The sequence below is a fragment of the Ambystoma mexicanum genome, chromosome 12 (assembly GCF_040938575.1).
Source record: "Ambystoma mexicanum isolate Mex_15411 chromosome 12, UKY_AmexF1_1, whole genome shotgun sequence".
In the NCBI taxonomy this organism is placed as follows: Eukaryota; Metazoa; Chordata; class Amphibia; order Caudata; family Ambystomatidae; genus Ambystoma; species Ambystoma mexicanum.
In genome coordinates, this window is record NC_090936.1 from 1173493717 (window position 1) to 1173515170 (window position 21454).

Below are 21454 nucleotides of genomic sequence, written 5' to 3' on the forward strand. Positions count from 1 at the left end.
AGGAGGTGAGAAGAAGAGGAGGTCCGAGCGGTCTTCCAAGTCCTTTGAGGGCACTCTGGCGACGGGGGACCAACAAAAAGCTAAGCACCGCGATTCCGCGGGCACCGGGAGCGCCGAACGGTCGGGCTCCTCGGCTGCCAGGCAGGGCGTGCTTTCACCGATGCCATAAACTACGTGCCAATGCTCTGACTCGGGAAAGAGGAAGTCGGAGAACCCGGGTAAGCTTCTGGAGAAGCCCCGGTCGATCCAGATGGAAACAGCCGAGGGGGAGCGAGGCAGTGACCCTCCCCCCAAGGTGAAGGCCTCAGGTGCGCCTAAAGTCGTGAAGGCCCTGATTCACCCGGCTAAGGCCTCTATCGAGGGAGTTGTGGCGGCCCTGGCGAAGCCTGTGGAGGCTACCCCAGTGGAGGCGACCTCAGGGCCCAAAGTTTCCCTGCCACCGTGGAGGGAATCCTCTTTTCAGCCCATCGATAAGACCCCCGTGAGAACCCTGGTGGAAAAAGAGGGGGGGTGGTGGCTATCACGGACACGGATTCAGTCTCTGAGGAGGAGCTGGCTGGGGTCGTGAAGGTCCTCAACAAGAGGTTCGAGGAGGTCCGGTCCCACGGGAGGGATCCCAACGAAGAGAGTGACAGTGGTGCCGACGAGGTTCCCATGGAGGCAGAGAATTCCACTCCCCAACCGTCGCAGCCGGTACCCCAGCCCCAGGACAACTCAGAGCCATCTTGATGGCGATCCAGGCCTTATGTACGGAGATAAGGACCAGGTTGCCCTTGCCCCCGACGGAAGATCCAGCGGAACTTGGCCCGTCGGGGAACCCTCCAAACAAGTGGAGAAGAGTTCATCCCCCTCGTCCTTCCAGCCTGCGCGGCCCTCGCAGCCTTTATCCCCTTCCCCTGATCCCAGGGAGGACACGGGAACAGAGGCGGCCACGACGGGGATGGATGACGACGGTGGTGACGACGGGATGGACCTTCCATCACCACCACCTCCTCGGGCCTCCCCGCCCGACGAAATTGGCTGCTTCCACGCCATGATTGCCAGGGCAAACAAGCTCTTCTCACTCTGCCCCGAAGAACAGAAGAAGGAAGGTTTCCTTTATCAACGGCGTGAGGACAAAAGGAACGTGGTCCTCTCGGTCCCGTTACTAGATGACATCCGGGACGAGGGGCTATCGCTCCTGAAGAACCCGTCCATGACTCCTGCCAAGAGAAGAAGTACTGGGTCCCTGATTCCGCCACTCTGTGCCTTAGGGCTCAGCCGACCCCGGATTCGGTCGTCTCGGCGGCGGCCAAGAAGGCGGCGGCAGGGGCTATGGCTGTGTCTTCCACCTCACCCCCGGATGGCGAGGGGAAGAAACTGGACGCCATGGGGCGGCGGGTCATCTCGTCTGCAGCGACGACGATTAAAGCGCCCAACGCCTTAGCGATTGTAGCCCGTTACGACAGGGAGCTTTGGTTTAAGATAGCTCCTCTGCTAGACTTCCTCCCGGACGACAAGAGGGCAGAGGCACTAGAGATCCTGCAGGAGGGCGAGGTGGCGTCGGACCACGCCATAACGGTGGCCACGGACATTGCTGACACCGGCTTCTGCCAGTTGGGCAACAGTGTTTGTCTTTGACGGCGTGGTTGGCTCAAGGCAACAGATTTCCGCCAGGATGTGCAAACCAGAGTTTTGGACATGCCCTTCGATGGGAATAACCTCTTTGGAAAGACAGTGGATGAATCGCTGCAGGCCATCAAGACTGACACGGAGACGGCCCGGGCCTTGGGGGTTTTGCAGCAACAACAGCCGCCCTTTCGAAACTCCGGAGGCAAACACGGTGCCTCCAAAGGATTCGGCGGCGGCTCCTCGACGTACCACCAGACGGCCCTCTCCTCGTCGCAGGAGGCCTACAGAGGACGTGGCAAGTCAGGTGGATCCCGTCGTCGCCAGGGAGGCCAAGGCGGCAAGGCTGCTGCCAAGCAGGACTGAAGCGGCGGTAGCGTCGGGCACTCACCTGAGCACCCCGGTGGGAGGCCGGCTGGCGAAGTTCGTCAGCGTGTGGGAGTCCATCTCCACCGACCGATGGGTGCTGGATGCCCTGGCCTGTGGGCACACTCTCGAGTTTCTGAAGAAGTGCCCCCGCATTCCACCCATGGCCAGGAAGGAAAACCACGTTCCCCAACTGCTGCTGGAAGCAAGGGCGATGCTGAAGAAAGGCGCCATTGAGCTCGTCCCAAAGAAGCTCCGGGGGTCCGGAGTGTACTCACGGTACTTCCTCGTGAGAAAAAAGACCAGCAGTTGGCGACCCATCCTGGACCTTCGTCGGTTAAAAAAGTACATCAAGGCCCAAAAGTTCTGGATGATTACCCTCCAGCACGTGCTGGGGCAGCTGGAGGAGGGCGACTTCCTATCGTCGCTGGATTTGGAGGATGCCTACTTTCACATCCCCATTCTAAAAGGACATTGAAAGTTCCTCAGATTCGTAGTCCAGGTACGGCACTACCAATTCAAGGCCTTTCCCTTCGGATTGAAGTCGGCGCCCAGGGTATTCACCAAGTGCCTAGCACCGGTGGCAGCGCGGCTGCACCTGCAGGGTATCCACGTCTACCCCTACCTGGACGATTGGCTCATCCGAGCAAAGACGAGAGAAGTCGCCGTCGGGTACACAGTGAAGACCGTCAAACTGCTCATGGACCTGGGTTTCTCCATCATCTTCACCAAATCCCACCTGGTCCTGTCACAGGTCGCACTGTTCCTGGGAGCCAAGCTCGACAAAGTGGCGCGACTGGCCTCCCCGTCGGAGGAAAGGACGAAGGCCATCATGGGCAAGGTGCAACAGCTGTTGGCCATTGATGTGGCCAGGGTGAGTTCCATCAAGTCCCTTCTAGGCATGATGTCCTCGTGCATCTACCTAGTGCACCTGTGCAGGCTGCGGAAGCGACCACTGCAAGAGTTCCTCGACGCCCAGTGGATTCAAGCGGCGGGCAGCTTCGAAGACAGGATCCCGCTCAACGAATCCTTTCGTCAGGCGATAAGGTGGTGGGGCGCCCGCGCGCATCTGATGACGGGTGCAGACTTCCAGACCCCGGCGCATCAGGAGACAGTGATGACGGACGCCTCCCTGGAGGGTTGGGGAGTGCACACCGGAGATCTCCACGCAAGAGGACTGTGGCTCCCGGAGGAGAGGCCACTGCATATCAACATCCTGGAGCTCAGAGCCGTGTTCTGGGCTCTCAGATCGTTCCTCCCATCCCTCAAGGGCAAGGTGGTGAGGATCTTCACCGACAACACCACCACCATGTTCTACATCCGGAAGCAGGGAGGCGCCAGACCCCAGCCCTATCCAAGGAGGCCTGGTGCTCTTCCACCTGGCAGGAATAAAGAACACCATTGCAGACTCGCTCAGCAGGGAGCTGCGCTCGTGCCACGAGTGGGAGCTTCAGCAGGATCAAGTGGATCGGCTGTTCCAACGATGGGGCAGTTCCCAGATCGACCTATTCGTGACGGCGGCGAACACCAAGTGCCAGAGGTTCGCCAGCAGGTTTCCCCAGCCGGGGAGCATGGGCGATGCCTTCTCTTTCCCCTGGGACGGCCTGTTCCTGTACGCGTTCCCGCCGTTGCTGTTGCGACTCATCAACCAACTCAAGAGGCCCCAGTGCAGGATGATCCTCGTTGCACCGGCGTGGCCGAGACAGATCTGGTTCCCGGACCTTCTGGACTTGTCAGCGCCCCCCCCCAGTCAAGCTGCCGATGGACGCGGAAATCCTCGCCAGAGAAGGAGGCCCAGATTCGCTGAACTTGCAGGCCTGGCGTCTGCAGCACTAGAGTTTGGAGGGTACAATATCTCGGCAGACTGCAAGGAGGTGCTTGCAAAGGCCAGGGTGTCCAACTCTCAAGTGCTACGGACATAAGTGGAAGAGGTTTTCTGTCTGGTGCGGCGCACAGAAGATTAACCCTTTGCGGATTACGGCCCTCAAGTGCTGCCATACTTATTGTCATTGGCCAAGGTGGGGCTGGCCCATGCCTCCATCAAAATCCATCTGGCGGCTATCTCCCGCTACACCAGAACTCTGGGGCGCTCATCCCTGTGGTCCCATCGCCTGGTGAAGGAGTCCATGAAGGGACTGTTCCAAGCGTTCCCGCCGGCCCCGGCGTGGGAGCTCAACGTGGTGCTGACCAGGCTCATGGGGCCACCATTCGAGCTTCTGCATTCTGCACCGTTGAAGTTCCTGTCGTGGAAGACAGCGTTTCTTGTGGCCATCACCTCCACATGACTAGTGGGAGAGATCCAGGCCCTCTCCTGTAAACATCCATACCTGACTTTCCACGAGACAAGGGTGGTGCTGAGGACGCACCCCTCCTTCATGCCCAAGGTGCCGTCGGACTTCCATCTCAACGAGCCCTTGGCGTTACCTGTTTTCTTCCCGTCGTCTTCGTCGCCGGGCGAGAGGACTTTGCACTCGCTGGATGTAGCTAGAGCGCTGAAGTTCTACATGGACCGCACAAAGAGTTTTCGGAAGACATCACAGCTGTTTGTGAACTTTGGACCTGTGAACCAAGGGTAGGCTTCCATTTCCAGATGGCTCTCCGGCTGCATCATGCACTGTCACCGGTTGGCAAACCGACCGTTGCCCGGCCGTCCGAGAGCCCATTCGACCAGAGCGATCGCTGTTACCACGGCGTTCCTATCTGGTGTGCCCCTGCTGGACATCTGCAGGGCTGCTACGTGGAGGTCGACGCACACCTTCACGAGATTCTACTGCGTCGACCGGGATTCCAGGGAGGAGTCCAGAGTCGGCCAAGCAGTGCTGCGCAACCTGTATAAATTATGGCATTCTCAGCTCAGTGATAGTTGTGTATGTGTCCTGACCCCTTGTGTGTGAAGGTGGGAAGCTGTTCCTTGTGGACTCTTGTATAAGCTACTGGCTGATAATCCTACCAAAGGTGCTAATAAGTGTAGTGAAATTACTTGCTATATTAACGCCCCTGCGGATGGACTTATAACAAGGACCGCTGACGTGTGTGCTTTACCGTGCCCCTTCGTGGAAGAATAAAGGCGGCATGTATTTGATTGTTTCTTTTCATTGCAGATGAGATCTGAAGACCACAGTCACTTTCGCAGCCTCCCCGTACCGATCCTAGAAGCAGTTTTGGAATGGCCACTTATTTTAAGCATCTTGGCAAACCTCACACTGCGCACCCCCCCACTTTCAGTCTGTAGCTTTACCTCTCCTAACCCTAATGGATCAACTGAGGTCTTTTGAGATGTCCTCCTCCCCCGACAGATTGGCATAGGGTCATGTGAGGTTCCAGACCTCCTTCCTTGTTTCCCAAGTGGGCCGGCTGCCACCAGATGGCAGGCTGAATACAGATTGCATGCTGGTCTAATTAACACAACCACACGTTCCAAGTACATCCTTCGATTGAGAGATCATTATGCTAGCCTGGGTGAGTGGCTCAATTCATTTATGTATTTTTTCTGCTCTTATCCTTCTAAGTTCACAATCGTTTTTTAACTACTTCTTGCAACCATTTTCGCCGTTCCGGAACGGTTCTTTTTTAATTTGAAACCTACCTCTTAATTTGACCCCCCTACAGCAGTTAAATATGAACTGAAATCTGTTGTACTGTACCTTCACAAAGACAGAATGAGACCGCAGCCTGCATTAACTCTTTTCGGGCTCATTTTAGCTATTGAAAGCTGATGGAGGTTCTGCTAGCACTAACTAATGATTCCCGCAACACCCCATCTCCCACTTATTTTTGGAGAACTTGTCAAATTGTTATCAGACGTTAAATGCTTCAATGTTACAGATCACAAAGGGCCTCAGGATTTTATTTTAACATTAGATGGCAACATGGGATTTCCCTCTTCATGCCACTGGACACGTGTGCAGTTATAGTAAGTGCGCTAGTGACTAGTCTCATGTATTAATCTAGTGCGCTCCTGTGAAATACCTCAGGACCACTGACTATTCATCCTTCGAACTCTGTCAGACCAGAGGCGATAAAGGATTTTCAGCCTTGGGATTATAAGGGTGCAGAAGGAGGAGACTGACACACTGGTGGCAGAATGATTGCTATAGAATTGTATTTATTATAAAAAATAATGAGAGAACCCATCTTTCCCTATCTCTAAGAGGTGTTTCCATGCCTCAACTAAAATGCTAACGGGTCTGTCAGAATGTCTTAATACCTGGAGACGTCCACCGTCCTGTGTCAAAATGTCCCGATCTCTAGCCCTTACACTTAGAACTAAACTAAAGATGGTGCCAATGTTCTTGGTCTAGGAGAATGACTCCCTCCTCTAGGACTGGATAGCACAGCGCTGTTTGCAAGTTCTTCACCAGGCAGGAATGGCCCTCTTCCCCCTGGCCTTGGTTACCAGGAGAATGACTCCCTCCTTTAGGACTGGATAGCACAGCGCTGTTTGCAAGTTCTTCACCAGGCAGGAATGGCCCTCTTACCCCTGGCCTTGGTTACCAGGAGAATGACTCCCTTCTCCCAGTCTCTTGACTTTCAAGTTTCAAACAACCAGGTGGGATGACTCCCTTCCCCTGGTCTTTCTTGGTTACTAGGAGAATGCCTCCCTTCTCCTAGTAACGTGGTTTACAGTTCACAACACAAGGGGGAACGACTCCATTCCCCTGGTTGGTTAGGGATGACCCTGGGGTATATGTGGTGTGGAGGTGTGTATGGTGTTGGGTGAGGGATGTCATACCGCATTCTCCCTAGATGGTCGTCCTTGTTCACAGAAGGGGAAGTCTCCCCATGAGATCCTCCCGCTGCGTACCACCCCAGGGGGACTATCGGATAGCGGCCTCACCTCCCTGGCCTCATGGCAAGGGGAGCCCCTCAGGGAGAAGTGACGACATCTAGGGATTTGTCACATGATCCAGGCTAAGTCTATTAATGACCGCCGTACATGCGCCCCTGTTGGAGCCACTGCTGTTCAGGTGGGTGTTAAGTATGGGCTTTAGTAGAGTTAAGATCGAGTTGAGGTGACTAATTTCACAAGGACATATATATATATATGTTCCAACTGGCTGAACAATTATTGAAAAACAATACAGGGACTTTCTTCCACCCACTTGGCTGTCAACCTGGCTCATCCACAACCTCTTGAAACGTGTGTTGCACCTTGCTCCATCCCACGTACCCGGTACCCCACCGGAGTCACAGTCCCACTACTTTCTCTTTACACACTTCTACCACTGCCTGGTTGTATGGGTCATATTTTCTTCCTGGTTGACCGTTATAAAAACAGCATTGCGGCATGGGTGCTGGATCAATGCTTCTGCTGCCATGCACAGGATCACCGGTACTTTGTGGTGAGCATGCACACAGTGCACCTGAGTGTGTGGCTATTCAGTAACACTGGGGAGTCGGGCAATGGAGCATGATTCCTGCGGGTTCAGCCACTCATCAGATGTGGGTACTATTTCAGTATATATAAGGTGCAGGACTTGCCACGCGGGCTATGGAGCCCTCTATACTGAACAGAAGCGATAAAGAATAGTGATGTCCGGGTCGAAGCATTCAAGGGGATAAGACGGATACAAGTGAAATGAAGAGGGAGGGAAAGAAGAGCCAGCAACATGAGTGGGGTTTAAGTAGCATCTGAGGATTAAGACCAAAATTCAATGATGCTGAAGGTGGCGGCAGTGAAGGGGCCAAGAGGTTGGCCGGGGATAGAGAGCCTTTCCTTACTCGGGGGCACAAACTATGGGGAGCCAAATTGCAAGGAGCAAAGGAGGAGAGGCGGCGAGGAGTGCTGAGAGCTGTGATCCAGCCTGCTATGGACCAGGATGGTGGTGGGTGCTTTAGTCGAGACCAAGGTGATAGCGGGATGGATTTCAGTGATGTACATGTGGACACCTGGAAGCCACAATCGTGGATGTGTTGGCATTCTATATTACACTATGCAGTGCATATCTGTGTTATTTCAATTCTGTTTTAATTTGTGATAAATCAAAAGAATATATTCCATTATCAGAAAACATTTAGTAAAATGTTGTTTTAAAAACTGAGCTGCTAAACCAATTAAGTGAAAACAGTTCAACAACAAGAAGGCAAAACCAGATGTCCAGTGAAAAAAGTAAAAGTGAAAACCAAGAGACAATTGGAAAAACAAAATGTGATGGCAGGAAGTACTTCATCTAGTGCTTCCTAGCTGCTGGACATGCCTCTAGCTAGCATTCCACTCCAGCTCGTCTGTGCCATCGGAGAAGGGTGCCAGCCGTAGACAAATTAATGTCTGTGGTTGCTTGTGGCACGGTGGCCTAGCACGTCAAGCTGGACTACTCACTCCAGTGGTATTCACAGACTGATTACCATGTGGATTGGCCACCTTTTTAAAATGGCAGAGACAAGCTAAAAATAAGTGGAATTCCTAGGTGTCAGGAAGCATTGGCTCGAGCATTTCCGCCCTCCACTTAAGTCTCCATCCAAACAGATCATAACATCCCATAGGAGCATGTGTCTCACAGGATTGCTTACTTAGTGTTCTATATATGAACAGGTCTTGGTTGAGTAAAGGCAACACAATGACACATTGCACTTTTCTAGTGCAGAGTGGAAGAACTCAGAATTATTACTACCTTTTGACACACAATGCTTGATTTTTTAGAACTGCATTTCTCAGGTTTCTGTCCTATATCTTGAGCAAAATATCTGATGCTTTTAGTTGCTTTTTTGTATTAATGTGCATGAGACAAAGATTTTTTTTAAAAAATGAACTGGGCATTAATACACAGATGTGCACGCTCTTAAGAGGGCTCATCCAGGTGTGGCACATTGTTTGTCCTTCTAGATGATGAGTCATTCGCACCCGGCCCAGGTCAGTATTGAGGGCAGGTCTCTCTCTCGAGCGGGTTTGTGATAAGTGTGTGGGGTTTGGGTGGGCTTTCAAAGTCGCCAGCTGTTACTGGTCCACAAAATCTTGTCACGCGTGGGAGGAAAGGCCCTTGTTTTGCATTTTCTGAGCATACAGACCCTTGAGTGATTGGGCGCCGGGCCCGCCCCGCGAGGATGGCACAGTAAGGTTGGTGGAACAGTCTTAGGGAATTTGGACCATCCTTGCCAATGTTGTGGCTTAAATCCCTAGTGGGTTGTGTTAGATGGCACTGGATCCCCTTGAGCACTTTAGTTGGGCCCCCTGCATGCTCCGCGCTCCTTCCATTTCACGGCCCCTGCAAGCGACAGTCGTTGATGCTCTCTTGATGCTGTGCTTTGGGCTGCGCGAGGACACCTGTACAGATGTATCACATTTTACTTTTCAAGTTTACTTGACAGGGTCAGTGCCGCCTGCCCGTTCGACAAAGCCGGACAGCACCCCAGCCAACACCTCATCGGTCTGCGGAAGGCGGTCTACAGGTCCGTCCGGGCAAACTTCCGCCTCTCAAGACTGGCCACGCTCTACATGCTGAAGCAATATCCTTTCTATTGAGGTGGGGGGCTGCTGGCCTGCGGTCCCTCTGGTCATGCTTGAATAACCCCTTCCACTTCTAGCAATTTCACTCTTGCAGCAAAAAAGTGCCACGTTTGTTATTGTTCCGGTGTCCCTCAACATACCAGAAACTGCTAAATGGATGCAAACATTTGCTTTGTGCATGTTCTTTTCTCCAGAATTCCCATTTGTCCTGAATCCCTAGGAAAGTCCTTGTAAATGGGTTTTGCATTCCCACTACCACTGGATCTTCTAATGTACTATTACAGAGATGTGCAGAGATGTTTTTTTTTCCAGGTATAAAGAATCTTGTTTAGACATCAATTTAGGCAAGTTCAGAATTGTGTTGATTGCTTTTCCGATAGTCTTGGAACGGTGCAAGCAGTGTCCCAAGCTGCTTTGTATCACATTTGTTGTTCCTATTTAAATGTAACTGTATCTTCTTGCTTGCATTACCAGATGGAAAATGTTTGTTTTGCCACAAAAAGCATCCATGATTTGGATTCAAAATATATTCCTACTCTCTACCTTTAAAAGATGGAAGTAGTCTACTGCCCTTGAAAATCTTCTTCTCTAAATCTCTGCACTCGCTTCGCAGCTCTGGATCCCACGTCTTCTGCCTTAGTACACACACACTCTTTGGAGAAAGGCCGGCCAATCAGTCCATGTTGAAGCACTTGTATTACCCGTTGTCTCATGCACCTGTGTTCTGAAGGGCGCAGCTAGCTGACCTCTCTGTCTCTCTCTCTCTGTCTCTCTCTCTGTCTCTGTCTCTCTGTGTCTCTCTCTCTCTCTCTCTCTCTCTCTCTCTCTCTCTCTCTCTCTCTTTCTCTCATGCAAGTTTAAATGCCAGGGTTGTTGTGTAGTACTAATGACACAGGGAGCCAGTGACACAACAGTTCTTTCAAGAGGGGCTGCAGCCCCTTGATCTGGCAATGATTTAAGGACTCTATGAAACCTGGAAATGTTCTAGAGTGAACTGTGATGAATCCAGGAAATTAGTTCCTTCTCCCCAAGGGGGGAGCCACCCCCTTTTGGACTAGGGAGGAGAGCCCGCTATGCAATACCTTCCCTAGGGGTCCGGGTAAGCGGGATCCCACTAAGGGCGACCACCCCCTCTGCGGACAAGGAATGCCCAAGTCAGGTTTCCATGCCTCCTCCCTTCACGTCAAACACCCCAATGTTTGTTGGTTATATGGAAATTGAGCATAACAACCAAGCACCAGGCCCCTTTAAAGTAGGTGGCTTTGTTAGTGGCCTGTATTTGTTGCCACGTCTTGATGAAGACTAGGGCGAATGGAATCTTCCCATCCATTCCAGGGTGAAACCTAAATACAGCCAGACACTAACTGAGGCGGAGACAATCAGCTGGAGAGTGAGAAGGGCAGCTTGTGCAGATGTGCAAAGCAGAGAGTCACTCCTTCACAGAAGGAGCTCAGAGCCATGCAGTCAGCGTGGTATGTGGGGACCCAAGGCAATCCGCAGAGCGCTGCTACTTCAATGAAGGCGGAAATCCGTATGAGCCGGGGCCGCAGAGGAAAGAAGCCGAACTGAAGGAAACGGGATGTACTGCCTTCTTGTCCAGCCGAAACCCTGAGAAGGGTGAAGCCACACACAACAGCTGACCATGCAGACCAGAGCAAAGTCAAAAGACACATGGGCCAGAGAGACTGTCTCTACTACAGCGCAGCACTGCTGTAAAGACGGTATGCAGCAGCATCTGAGGAGAAGCTGGAGGGTGGGGAGGGCGCAACGGAGCACACACAGGGCTGAGAATATGAATACCAGAGGGGGGAAGTGAACTAAGAAACCAAATGGGGCCCCACAGGCCCATAGCCCACACTGGGCAAGCAGCCCAAATACCCCAGGAAGGGGTGAGAGGAGCAACCCCACAAACAGGGCTGAGCAGGTCCATATCCCACACAGGGCTAAGCGACCAGAATACCCCAGTAGGGGGTGAGAGAAGCAACAAACCAATCAGGGCTGAGCAGGCCGGTAACTTATGCCGTGTTGAGAATATGACTACCCCAGGAGGTGGCGAGACAAGCGGAACTCAAAGGGGGGCTGTGCAGGCATGTAGCCCACCCTGTGCTGAGACTTCGACTACGCAACAAGGGGGTAAAAGAAGAGAGAAATCAACAGAACAGGCATGGAGCCTACAAACACCTAAGACTGTAAAAAACCAAGGAGGGATAACGAGTTAACTTTGTTTTTGTTATGAATATCGACCTATCCAGGCCAAGTGGACACATCCCAGGGGTTTGGGATAAACCAGAGACTGTTCAGACTACCTGACAAGGTCATTATCTGAACCAAAAGGACATTTGGGAGAATGTATTTTTGTTTGAAGCATTGTACGAAACCAAACTCTGGAAGAGACTGGGAAAACTCTTGGGTGGGGTCAGAAAACCAGCCACCACAAAGGGGGAGTAACCCTATACTTTGATAGATTCTCTTTTCTTTATTTCTTTTCATAGTTGTAGGGCAGGTAGTAGGTTAGCATAGATTTGGACGGAAGGCAGAGTTTATTTGTGAGACATCCTGTCGAGCACCCGTTTTTTGGTTTTCTAGCATAGGGAATCCATCATAGAGCTGGGGATGAGAGGAGGATAAACCATCAGATTCAAACATGTCCTCTTGTCTGTCTCCTAGGTCTGACTTGCCACTGAACCTTTTTGCAAATTAAGAACATCCCTGTGCCTCCACTTTGTTGAGCAAGGGGCACAGCTGTGTTGGGTTCACTTTTCTGTAGAGCTGGTTTGGAATCTGTGATGAATTGAGGGTATTCGTTCCTTCTTTCCAAGGGGGAGACTCCCCCTTTGAGGCTATGTAGGTGAACCCACTCTGCAAGACCATCCCTAGGTGTCTGGGCAAGTGGATCTCACTGGGAGAGACATCTAGCTGTCTGGCTGAAGGCAATGCTGAAAAAAACTATTTTAGAAAAGGATAGAAACCTGTTACTTTAAGGAGAGACGTATATTTACCTGGGTGAAGAGAGAGGGAGAGTATCGCAAGCAGGGGAAGCCAGGGGTGGATTGGGAACCAAAAGAGGCCCTGGAAATAATGTTGAAAGTAGCCCCAAACTACATCTTTTCAGTAAGACAATCTGTCCCTAAAACAAAATGTGGAAATAAAATAGGTTACCACACAAAAGAGGGCCAGGGTGTAGAGGGCTACCAGGAAATCTCCAGAGTTCCCTATAGACCAGTTCACCCCCTGACAACAGTGCGCCTTGGAGAGGCGAAGTGGAGGTGGAGAGAGCGTTCTGTATGCAGGGGAAGCTCCCTGACATCACTACGCCTTGGAGTGGCCGAGCCGAGGAGAGCCGTGGCGCCCGTGACTTTCAAGAAACCAGAGCAAGCCAGTCAGAAACGCTGCAGGGCCAGTGTTTGCGAGAACGGAGAAGCCACTGTGAGGCAGGAGAAGAGAATCCTAGGTCCGGTGGTTGCACGACCACGACGATATCGTGGTGGGAAGTATGCCTGCCGAACCACACAGAAACCATCACAGTAGGACGTGTGTGAAACTCCTTGGTGCCCGCCACTATATACTGCAGCAACCAATGAGAGGCAGAGAACAGGAAGCCAGCGAAATTGAGAAGCACAAAATCCAAAGGAGAGGACACGAGCGAGTGCTTAGCCCTACCACGTTCCCCTTCCCAGTAAGAAGTAATAGGGAGAACAGGAGAAGCGGGAGGCCGCTGGGCACCGTTATGAGAAGAAAATAACTCATCCCAGTGAGACAAATGAAATGCTGAACATAAAACTGTTTAACAGTAGGTGTGAAAACACAACAATGACAATAACGAATAAACCAGAAATAAAAGTAATTAGCGACTGGGCACAAATACCATGGGAAGAGGGGAAAGTGCCTGATGGCTTAAGAAGTGAAGCGTGGCGAAAGCCAGAGATAAAGTCCAGTAAGAACAAGATAAGATGAGAGACAATCGAAGTGAGAAACCGCAGGAGAGGCGAAAAGGTCACATAGGAGCAGGGCACACTCACACTAAGAAAGCCTGGGTTACAAGACTCGGAGAGGCATACACGTTTAGCCCAGATTATAAGCAAGGGCATCAAGGAGAACTGTCGAAAACCTACCCCTAAAGAGGGAAGTAAACTGAAGTCTGTTCTGAACGAATTACAAGAAGTTATCAAGGAGGTGTCAAGAGACTGTTCAAAGAGACGTTGCTAAGAAATTCTAGGAATAAAGAAGAAACATTTCTATAATAAACAACTAGGAGAAGTGAGACATTTTCTTGGTCTCATTTAAGTTAGTTAACTTAGTGTGGGCTCCGTTAGATTTTCTTTGGACCATAGACATATTAATTTAGGACTTATTGACGACCAATGAGAACCTTTAGTTTATTTAGATAGGCAGGGATACCCTCTAGCTGTAGGGACAGATGGGCCTTATTTTTTATCATTTTATTAAACATCAGTCAAAATGGACTTAATATGTCCGGCTCCTCTTTCTAACCCGCCACAGATCTCAGTGTGTGTACTTTTCCACCCATACCTACGCCTCACATAGATATATATATATTCATTCTTTTATGTTGGCTATTCTCTGAATCTTCTGGGGGTGTCAGTTCTGGATTTTTGATCTCTCTTCCTGGTAGTGGCCACACTACCCCTTCTTTTACACCAGATTAATTCCAGCGACAACAATGCTTGACCTTAACAGACTGGTTCCTGCAGAGCTTGTGATTGGCTGCAGAAATGCTATCATTCTTATCTAAAAGCAACAAACAAATTCTACCAGATCCCCAAGCAAGCTGTAATGGCTAGCTCATTAACGTGAGTTTATAGCAAGGTACATGTCGTTGCTGTTATTTGGGCTTTGATCATGTTGTATTCAGTGGAGTTGTGCATCAAAGCTCAGTCACGTCAACCTTATCTGCTTCATTTCGGCTGTTTCTTCCTTTGACCATTGAATCAATCAAGTATCACTTGGAAGGAGCTAGTCGCTCCGGCTTTGTGGAACTCACTTCCTCAAAGCTTGCGAGGGATATGATATGGCTTTTATAACGCGCCTGTAGCTAAGTGTTTCTAGGCGCAACAAGAGAAGGAGTGGGAAACAAAAAGAGGAGAAAATAACGATCTTACTAGGTCTTGTATCAATCAGATCACGCGAGTACGGGGAAGTAGGATGGGGAGAGGTGCCAAGGGGGAGTTGAAGGGGGAAGTGCAGTTAACTCACAAGTGCAGCCAGCGGGTGGCTCATAAGTGCAGAGAGAAGGGACTGTAGGGTTGCAGATACAGACCCTTAAGTGCTGGGGAGCCCAGAGGCAGTGCAAGGGCAACTGGACATGCAGCAGCCTGGGCCCGTGTTCACAGGGTGACCAGTGCGCGGAGCAGTCAGGTGCATCAGCAGGGGAGAGGAAGAGAGAAAGCCGAAGCGAAAAGGAAGGTCTTGCGTTGCTTTCAGAACCAAAGGTGGTTCTACTCAAGTTTGAGGGCGGCAGGGAGGCTGTTCCAGAATGAGCCGAGGAGATAGATCTGCTCCCAACTCTCTTCTTGGAGAAGGCTCTGACCCTCAGGGAATTGGAGGTGGATGAGCGGAGTGCTCGAGAAGGAAGATGTTTTGGAAGGGAACGTTGGAGGTAGAGCGGTCCAATGACCCAGAAAGCCTTGTGGGCGATGCAGAGGATCTTGAACTTAATCCTTGCAGCCACAGGGTGCCACTGAAGAGATTTCAGAGCTGGAGAGATACGATCCCTGGGCTTGAGGCAAAGGACAAGTCTTCCAGTCCTGTTGTGGATACGTTGTATAGGTGGAAGAGTAGAGGCAGGAAGATTTAGAAACAGGCTGTTGCAATAGTCCACCCTAGAGAGGATCAGAGCACTGGAGACAGTGAGCTTCTGGGGGAAAGTGAGAAAAGGAAGAATACCTTTGAGGAGGGGCAGCTGATAGTTTGACTTCTTAGAAATGTCAGAGATGTGACAGAGATGTGAGGAGAGGAGGAGAGGGTGGAGTCGAAGATGACACCAAGGTTCTTTGCGTCACAGGAAGGAGCAGGAAGAGGGCCCACAGTGGGAGATCAGAGAGAGAGGAAAGGCGGGAGCGGGTGTCCCAGTGTGGAGGATCTCAGTCTTACTGGCATTAAGGCAGAGATTATTGGCAGCACACCATTCCTGAATTGCGGCCAGACAGTCTGGTATGAGAGAAGAAGTAAAGGTGGGTGAGGGGAGCCTGAAAGAGAGCCGAGTGTCATCTGCATAACATTGAAAATTAGATCAGAAAGTAGCGATGCCATGGACAAGAGGTGCCAGGTAGTGTTTGAAGAGCCAGGGAGAGAGGTTAGACCCCTGGGGACTAACTGCTGATTGTCTGCTTACCCGGAAAAACCATACAACTTTTCTATTTTAAGGCATGTTATATTGCTGCTTCGGCAGTCTGCTGTAAGCACCCAAATACCTTTTGGGCCTTTGTTTTGCGCTCAAGAAATATAGATACGTACATATATATGTTATTGCATGCTCCTTGATAAAGCCTTTCCTTCTAACCCCAACTTTAGGTCAGCCTAGTGTGGCGAAAAGAGTTCCCAGTTCAACCTGTGGCTTTCTGTGACCTCAGGCCTCTATCTTTGGAGATTGTACATTTAAGGTGCTTTGGCTTCATAGTGGAAGGTCTGTTTAATTGAGGCTCTTTCCACCCTGAATAAGGCGCTGCTGATAACACATTAGAGCTTCCTGCAATATTCATCATGGATATCCGACAGACAAGGAATCTATCCTGCTTGTGTTCTTTCTGAAACTGCATTCATGTCCTATTGATTCTAATATCTGGAATTTACTAGAACCCTACATTTCACCAATGACCTCAGGGACAGTTTCTTCTCTCCCAAGTCATGTATTGTATTATCTTCCAAGTAACAAAACTACTATAACCTAAGATATCCCCCGCACGACATTATCACATGATTCTAGTTCTACAGTTTCATGAAAGGGTCTAGAGCACAGTCCAAAATCTCTGCACTATTCCCAAAGCAGGCCTTCCTCTGTAAGTGTTAATCCTTTATCTTCTACAATCACTGTGGTCTCAATGCTGGGTTTGGAACTGTTGCCCTGTCTTGTTAAGTTGTGTTCGCACAACCATCTCGTTTGACGTGTGCTCTGCTCCTCCATTGTACAGATTTCTAAAGCATGTTTCAACTTTGAAGAACCTGGGCAAATTGGGCCGTCGGAGACAGAAAATTAGACACTCCATAGTGACAAATAACCTGTTGGCCTTGCAGATTACCGACTCCCTCCTGAAATCTCCAGTTCAGCTCTTCGGCACTGCATTAGAGCTGCAGAAGGCTTCTTAGGTACAATTTTCACTTTTAAATCTTTTCTGAATCTGGGAAGTCAGGTTTGCTGTGCCACTTGCATACCATATGGCATGACACTGAAACTTGTTTCCAAAGACTTTATTCAGGATATCAGGATTGTGGGAGGGGTTTTGAATTTCTTCCCCAAGACTGTTTAGAATAGTTATCATTGGTCCGAAGTCTCTAGGCCAATCAAAAGTCTTTGGGGTTAAAATTAAAGTGTCTGAGTCTTAGAGAAAATGTCTGAGCCAAACATTTTTGGGGTTCAACATAAGGCTCTGAGTTTTAAGCAAAACTCTGAGCATAATACCCCCCCAGTTGAGGGATTCCTACCCTGTGTCCTCTACCTTCTCTGTTGTTCATTCTTCAATCTTCCTTTTTTGCTCCTTGGCCAGCCCCTTGGTTTCTTGTTCTCATCTCTTTGGAGGCACTCTGACAGACTCTCTGCCCTACATGTTCTTGCATGGCAGGCGCTGGAAATAGCAGAAGCAGATGGTGTAATAGCATCTTGCACCAGGAGTACGGCCCCCATATCTGCTTTTTAGGCTACATATGTTTCTACTCCCCAACATTCTGTCTTTGCTCTTCTCCCCAACACTGCGTTCTCATCTACCTCCTTCGTTTGTCACATTGGTCTGTGAAGGCATCAAGAAGCAAGACACAGACTACAGATTCAAAGTTGAAACCATATGTATTTATGAAATGACATTTCAGGATGGTGTAAGGCCTAACTTGCCTTATGCTAGGGTGGGATTTCTCTACCTAAAGAAACTAAGGACAGTCCGAGTCGGCAAGTTCAACTTTAAGGTCTATCTGTGTCCAAAACCTATGCATGCCCTCACAACTAAACTATACAATGTGTAGGGATGTCAACAACAAAAGAAGCAGTGTTCCAAATAAAGTTGGGCGTCTTCCAGCAGTCCTCGGGCCTCTTCCTCATCTCAGTACCAGAGTGGTGAAATGACATGTTGGTGTGTACCACTCCTGGTCGCCTCTTCCTCGTCCCAGTACTAGAGTGATATGAATGAGGGGAAATTCAGGGAAGTGATTGGCAACAGCCTATAAAGTCAGGGGGGAGAGCAAGGCAAGGTTGGCTATCACTAGGTCAAGGGGGACATTTTCTTATTCAACCTCTTCCTATTTCTCCTACCTTGGTGGCATTTCCCAAAGTCATCCTGTCATGAAGAAAAGGGAAAGGGTTGACAAAATCCCATAAAGGCTTCTGGGACCGAAGGTTCATCCTGGAATGGAAATGGGGGCTACCGCGTCTCACCGAAGGACATGCCCACTCCACTCCCCTGGTCTCCTCCACCCATGTGATCCTTCCTCACATAGCCACCCCCAGGGTCGGGTTCCATAAGCGATGACCCTTCCTTGGCCATCTGCACAAAGGATCCTTGGGAAGAAGAAGCAAGGACGTCCTCGGGGTTCCTCACAGGTCTTAAAAGCTCCATAAATAGTCTTTCCCGGAAGAGAAAATGCAATCACAGTAAGAAAATGTCTTTTTCCTTACTAGGCCAAAAAGTGTGGAATGAGATCAAGGGGGACCAGTTGTTAGGATTTAGGCAGTATTTGGTAGGAAAAATGTACCTTCTGTGATTGTGCCCAACAGAGCAGCGTCTGGAGTTTATATGGCAGAGGTTACGCCACACAAGAAGATTGGCGATGAAGAGGGACTCAGAAAGGAAGGTTCAAGTGAATAAAGGACTCCTCCAGCAGTGCCAGAGAGTCAGGAGAGCGATACCCTGGCCCAAATAGCAGTTGTGCAGCAGGCAATTTGGCAGTTTCCTAAGGCGATCAATGTGCACGTTGTTTAGCAACCACTATTGGTTCCAGCGATGACGCATACATAGAATACCCCAAGACAATTGGGAATGATAATTTTTCTGTTTAGGATCAAGGTTACGAGCCAGGGAAGTTGAAAGGGGAAGAAGCTGTGATTGGCAGTAGTCGGCGATGCAAGGTTCTTCCGTCATACTAGGGCACAGGATGGGGTTGACTTGGCTTCTGAAGCCAACCCCAGCCTCTGAGACTGGGGTCGGCTTGAGAAGACCCCAGAGAAGAACAATCATGGAAGATGTGCTTGCAAAGTGACAGCGGCGAGGAGCCAGACACGGAAGAAGGACCCGGGGTGAGTTTGGTGGTGCGGTTTCAGATTAGAGGCCAGAAAATGCCCCAGGAGCTTGTCAGATGGAAGAGATTGAAGTAGGGTGCTTGTCTGATGCCCTTGGATGAGGAAACGCTGGTCCAAACAGTGCAGCAAATAATCTGAGTCTTGGCAGCGGAAGGGTTCCCTCTGCAGTGATGCAGTCATTGTCCAGAGCCTCACAGAGACAAGGCCTTCAAGGAGGAGCTGAGATCTAGTTTCCCCCGGCACATCAGAGGAAAGGAACACTGCATCTGTCTCTTCTGGGATTCTGGAGCGGCAGAGCTTAGTCGTCGGATTTGGGGAAGCCTCAGGGGATGCTACGGTGGTGTAGAGCCTCAGTCCTTTCGTGTGCAGCCAGCCTTCCAGAGTGAAAGTACAGAGTTCCAGCAGTAGACCAGGTGAAGGGAGTAAGGGGGCAGGGTCTGCTTTTATCACCCTTGCGGAAGCAGTGAGTGAACAAAGCACCCAATCACACACCAAGTATCATTCAAACATAAGGTGGTTGCCAGTGGGTTGCACTCCCTCGAAGCACACACAAGCTCTCAGGAAGAACTCAGACGAAAATGAAGGGTATCCACACTATACCAAAGAGGCATCCACATCTGCCAGACTGAAGTGGTTAATGGCCGACTAAAGCTCCCAGTCATGGGAGACGGGCATCCAGTGACCAGAGTCTTGGGAGGATTGAGCCGGGGCAACACGCGCGCCTTGGAAGCAAGACGACGCAGAGCAGCACAGGTTTGAATCCCCGGGACCGTGCTTAGAAACCTCTGGTTATTAAGCGTGTTATAAATATCCAATAAAGATAGATAAAGATGGTCACTCCTCCACCCCTCTTACCCCCTCCCCCTATGCAGAGGGATACGGGTTGATTATGTGACCCTTCTGGTCTTTGAGGCAACCAAAGAGAATCTGCATTTTGTGAAATGGAGGAGGGGGGGTTCAAAAAACACCCAAATGGGTAAAGCAGTCCCTACCAAGTTTAGTCATTTTACACATAGCAAAAACCTAGTACCAGCCCAGCCACAGTACTAACAGATTGAGGGTACTCTTGCTGGGATACTATGGGGTACCTTTGGGGTACCCCTTCCTTAGGAGTTCAAAGACATCTTAAGGATTAGCGCATAAATCGGAGCCATTCTCTCAGTCAGGTTTTGGATTACGCCTAGCTGTGAGAAAAGCTAAAGTCCAAAATGCATAAAAGCCAGCAAAAAGAACATGAGATTACCACATCAGCTTAAAAAAGGGCCTTTTACCTAACACTGATATTGTCTGTTTCCTGGCGGAGTTTTCTTGGGGTTCGCCACACGCATCAGAAGCCTGAGATATTCCCCACCCTTACAGACAGCCATGAAGTGGGTCTGATAGCAAGGCGAGACTTACCATCTTGATGGGCTTGCATTGTAATTTGTATATGTGCTGTGCACGCTGGGAAGCCAGTGGATACAGGCTTAGGACTGAGTGGATCTGGATACATCAATTGTTCGAGTATTCTTTGGGGCATGGACTCTTGAGGAAGTGGACCAACCTGCATGCCAATTACTCAGCCATTCACGAGGAGTCAGTCCCTCCGGTGCCTTATCCGTCTGAGTTCAAAGGATTCTGGAGACTAGTAAGCGTTGCATCCAAAGCATGCATAGACAATATGAGACCTCATTGGACAGTGAAGCATCCTTTCATCCACATCAGGTGGGAATCGGGGAAGGAAGGAGGACTGAGACACAGCCCATGGAGAGAAGTAATGTTCCTCTGGCTGGAAGGCGGCAATGGTCGGAAGGAAGGAGGACGGAGACACAGCCCATGGAGAGAAGTAATGTTCCTCTGGCTGGAAGGCGGCAATGGTCGTATTAAGGACATTTCTGTTACTGCCCTAAAATACCTAGAATAGACCGCTCCCATTTATTTGTAGACTAGACGTGGGTACTTGGTACTTCCCAGTGATTATGAGACCTTTGCCTCTACATCTGTGCCAACTGGCTGTGAAGATTGACGAGGACAGGGTAATCTGAGCTTTACTTCGTCCTTATCAAATCCTTGGGCAAAAAAGTCTCAAACGGGTCAGAAAATTGGCGATTCTTAATCCAATTTCAAAATACCTTTATTTGAACGGTGGAGGTTGGTTCCTAGTGAAGGACACCCTCGCCAGCATTCAGAAAGGAAGCAGCTCTTTGTATACCGGAAGGGGGCAGTGCGAAGCACAAAAACCATGAAGGTGGGATAGTATTATTTTCTCCATTGATTCTGTAAGGAGCTGCCTGTTATGACCGGCCAATGGAACCTTTAACAGCTGATCGTTGATGCTAGCAAGTTTGTCGAGGATCCTCCCCAGAAGCACAAAGGCAGCTGGAGTCCTTTAAAACTCCCTGGCGGTAAATTGGACCTCCAAAGGAAAGAGGGAGCGATGATGAGACATTATGAAATTATTGCATAGAAGGAAGCACTGATCTGCCTCCTTTCCTGTTTGGCCGTGTGTCTTTCCTCTGCACGTGCAGAGGGGCTGTTCCACCCAGTCACTTCCATGAACCTAATTAACATCATAGTCCTGTCCAGCTGCCCTGATA

At 50.1% G+C, this 21454-nt stretch overlaps 1 protein-coding gene across 3 annotated transcripts in view; it reads left to right on the forward strand.

The window, feature by feature from the left end:
• VEZT (vezatin, adherens junctions transmembrane protein) overlaps nt 1–21454 on the forward strand; it is a 373255-nt gene that overhangs the window by 186247 nt on the left and 165554 nt on the right. For 2 of the 3 annotated variants that reach the window (XM_069629813.1, XM_069629815.1), the window contains exon 6: nt 9268–9417. In XM_069629813.1, the coding sequence (XP_069485914.1) occupies nt 9268–9417 (150 nt within the window). The remainder of the gene's footprint in view (nt 1–9267; nt 9418–21454) is intronic. The other variant, XM_069629814.1, reaches the window with a different exon arrangement.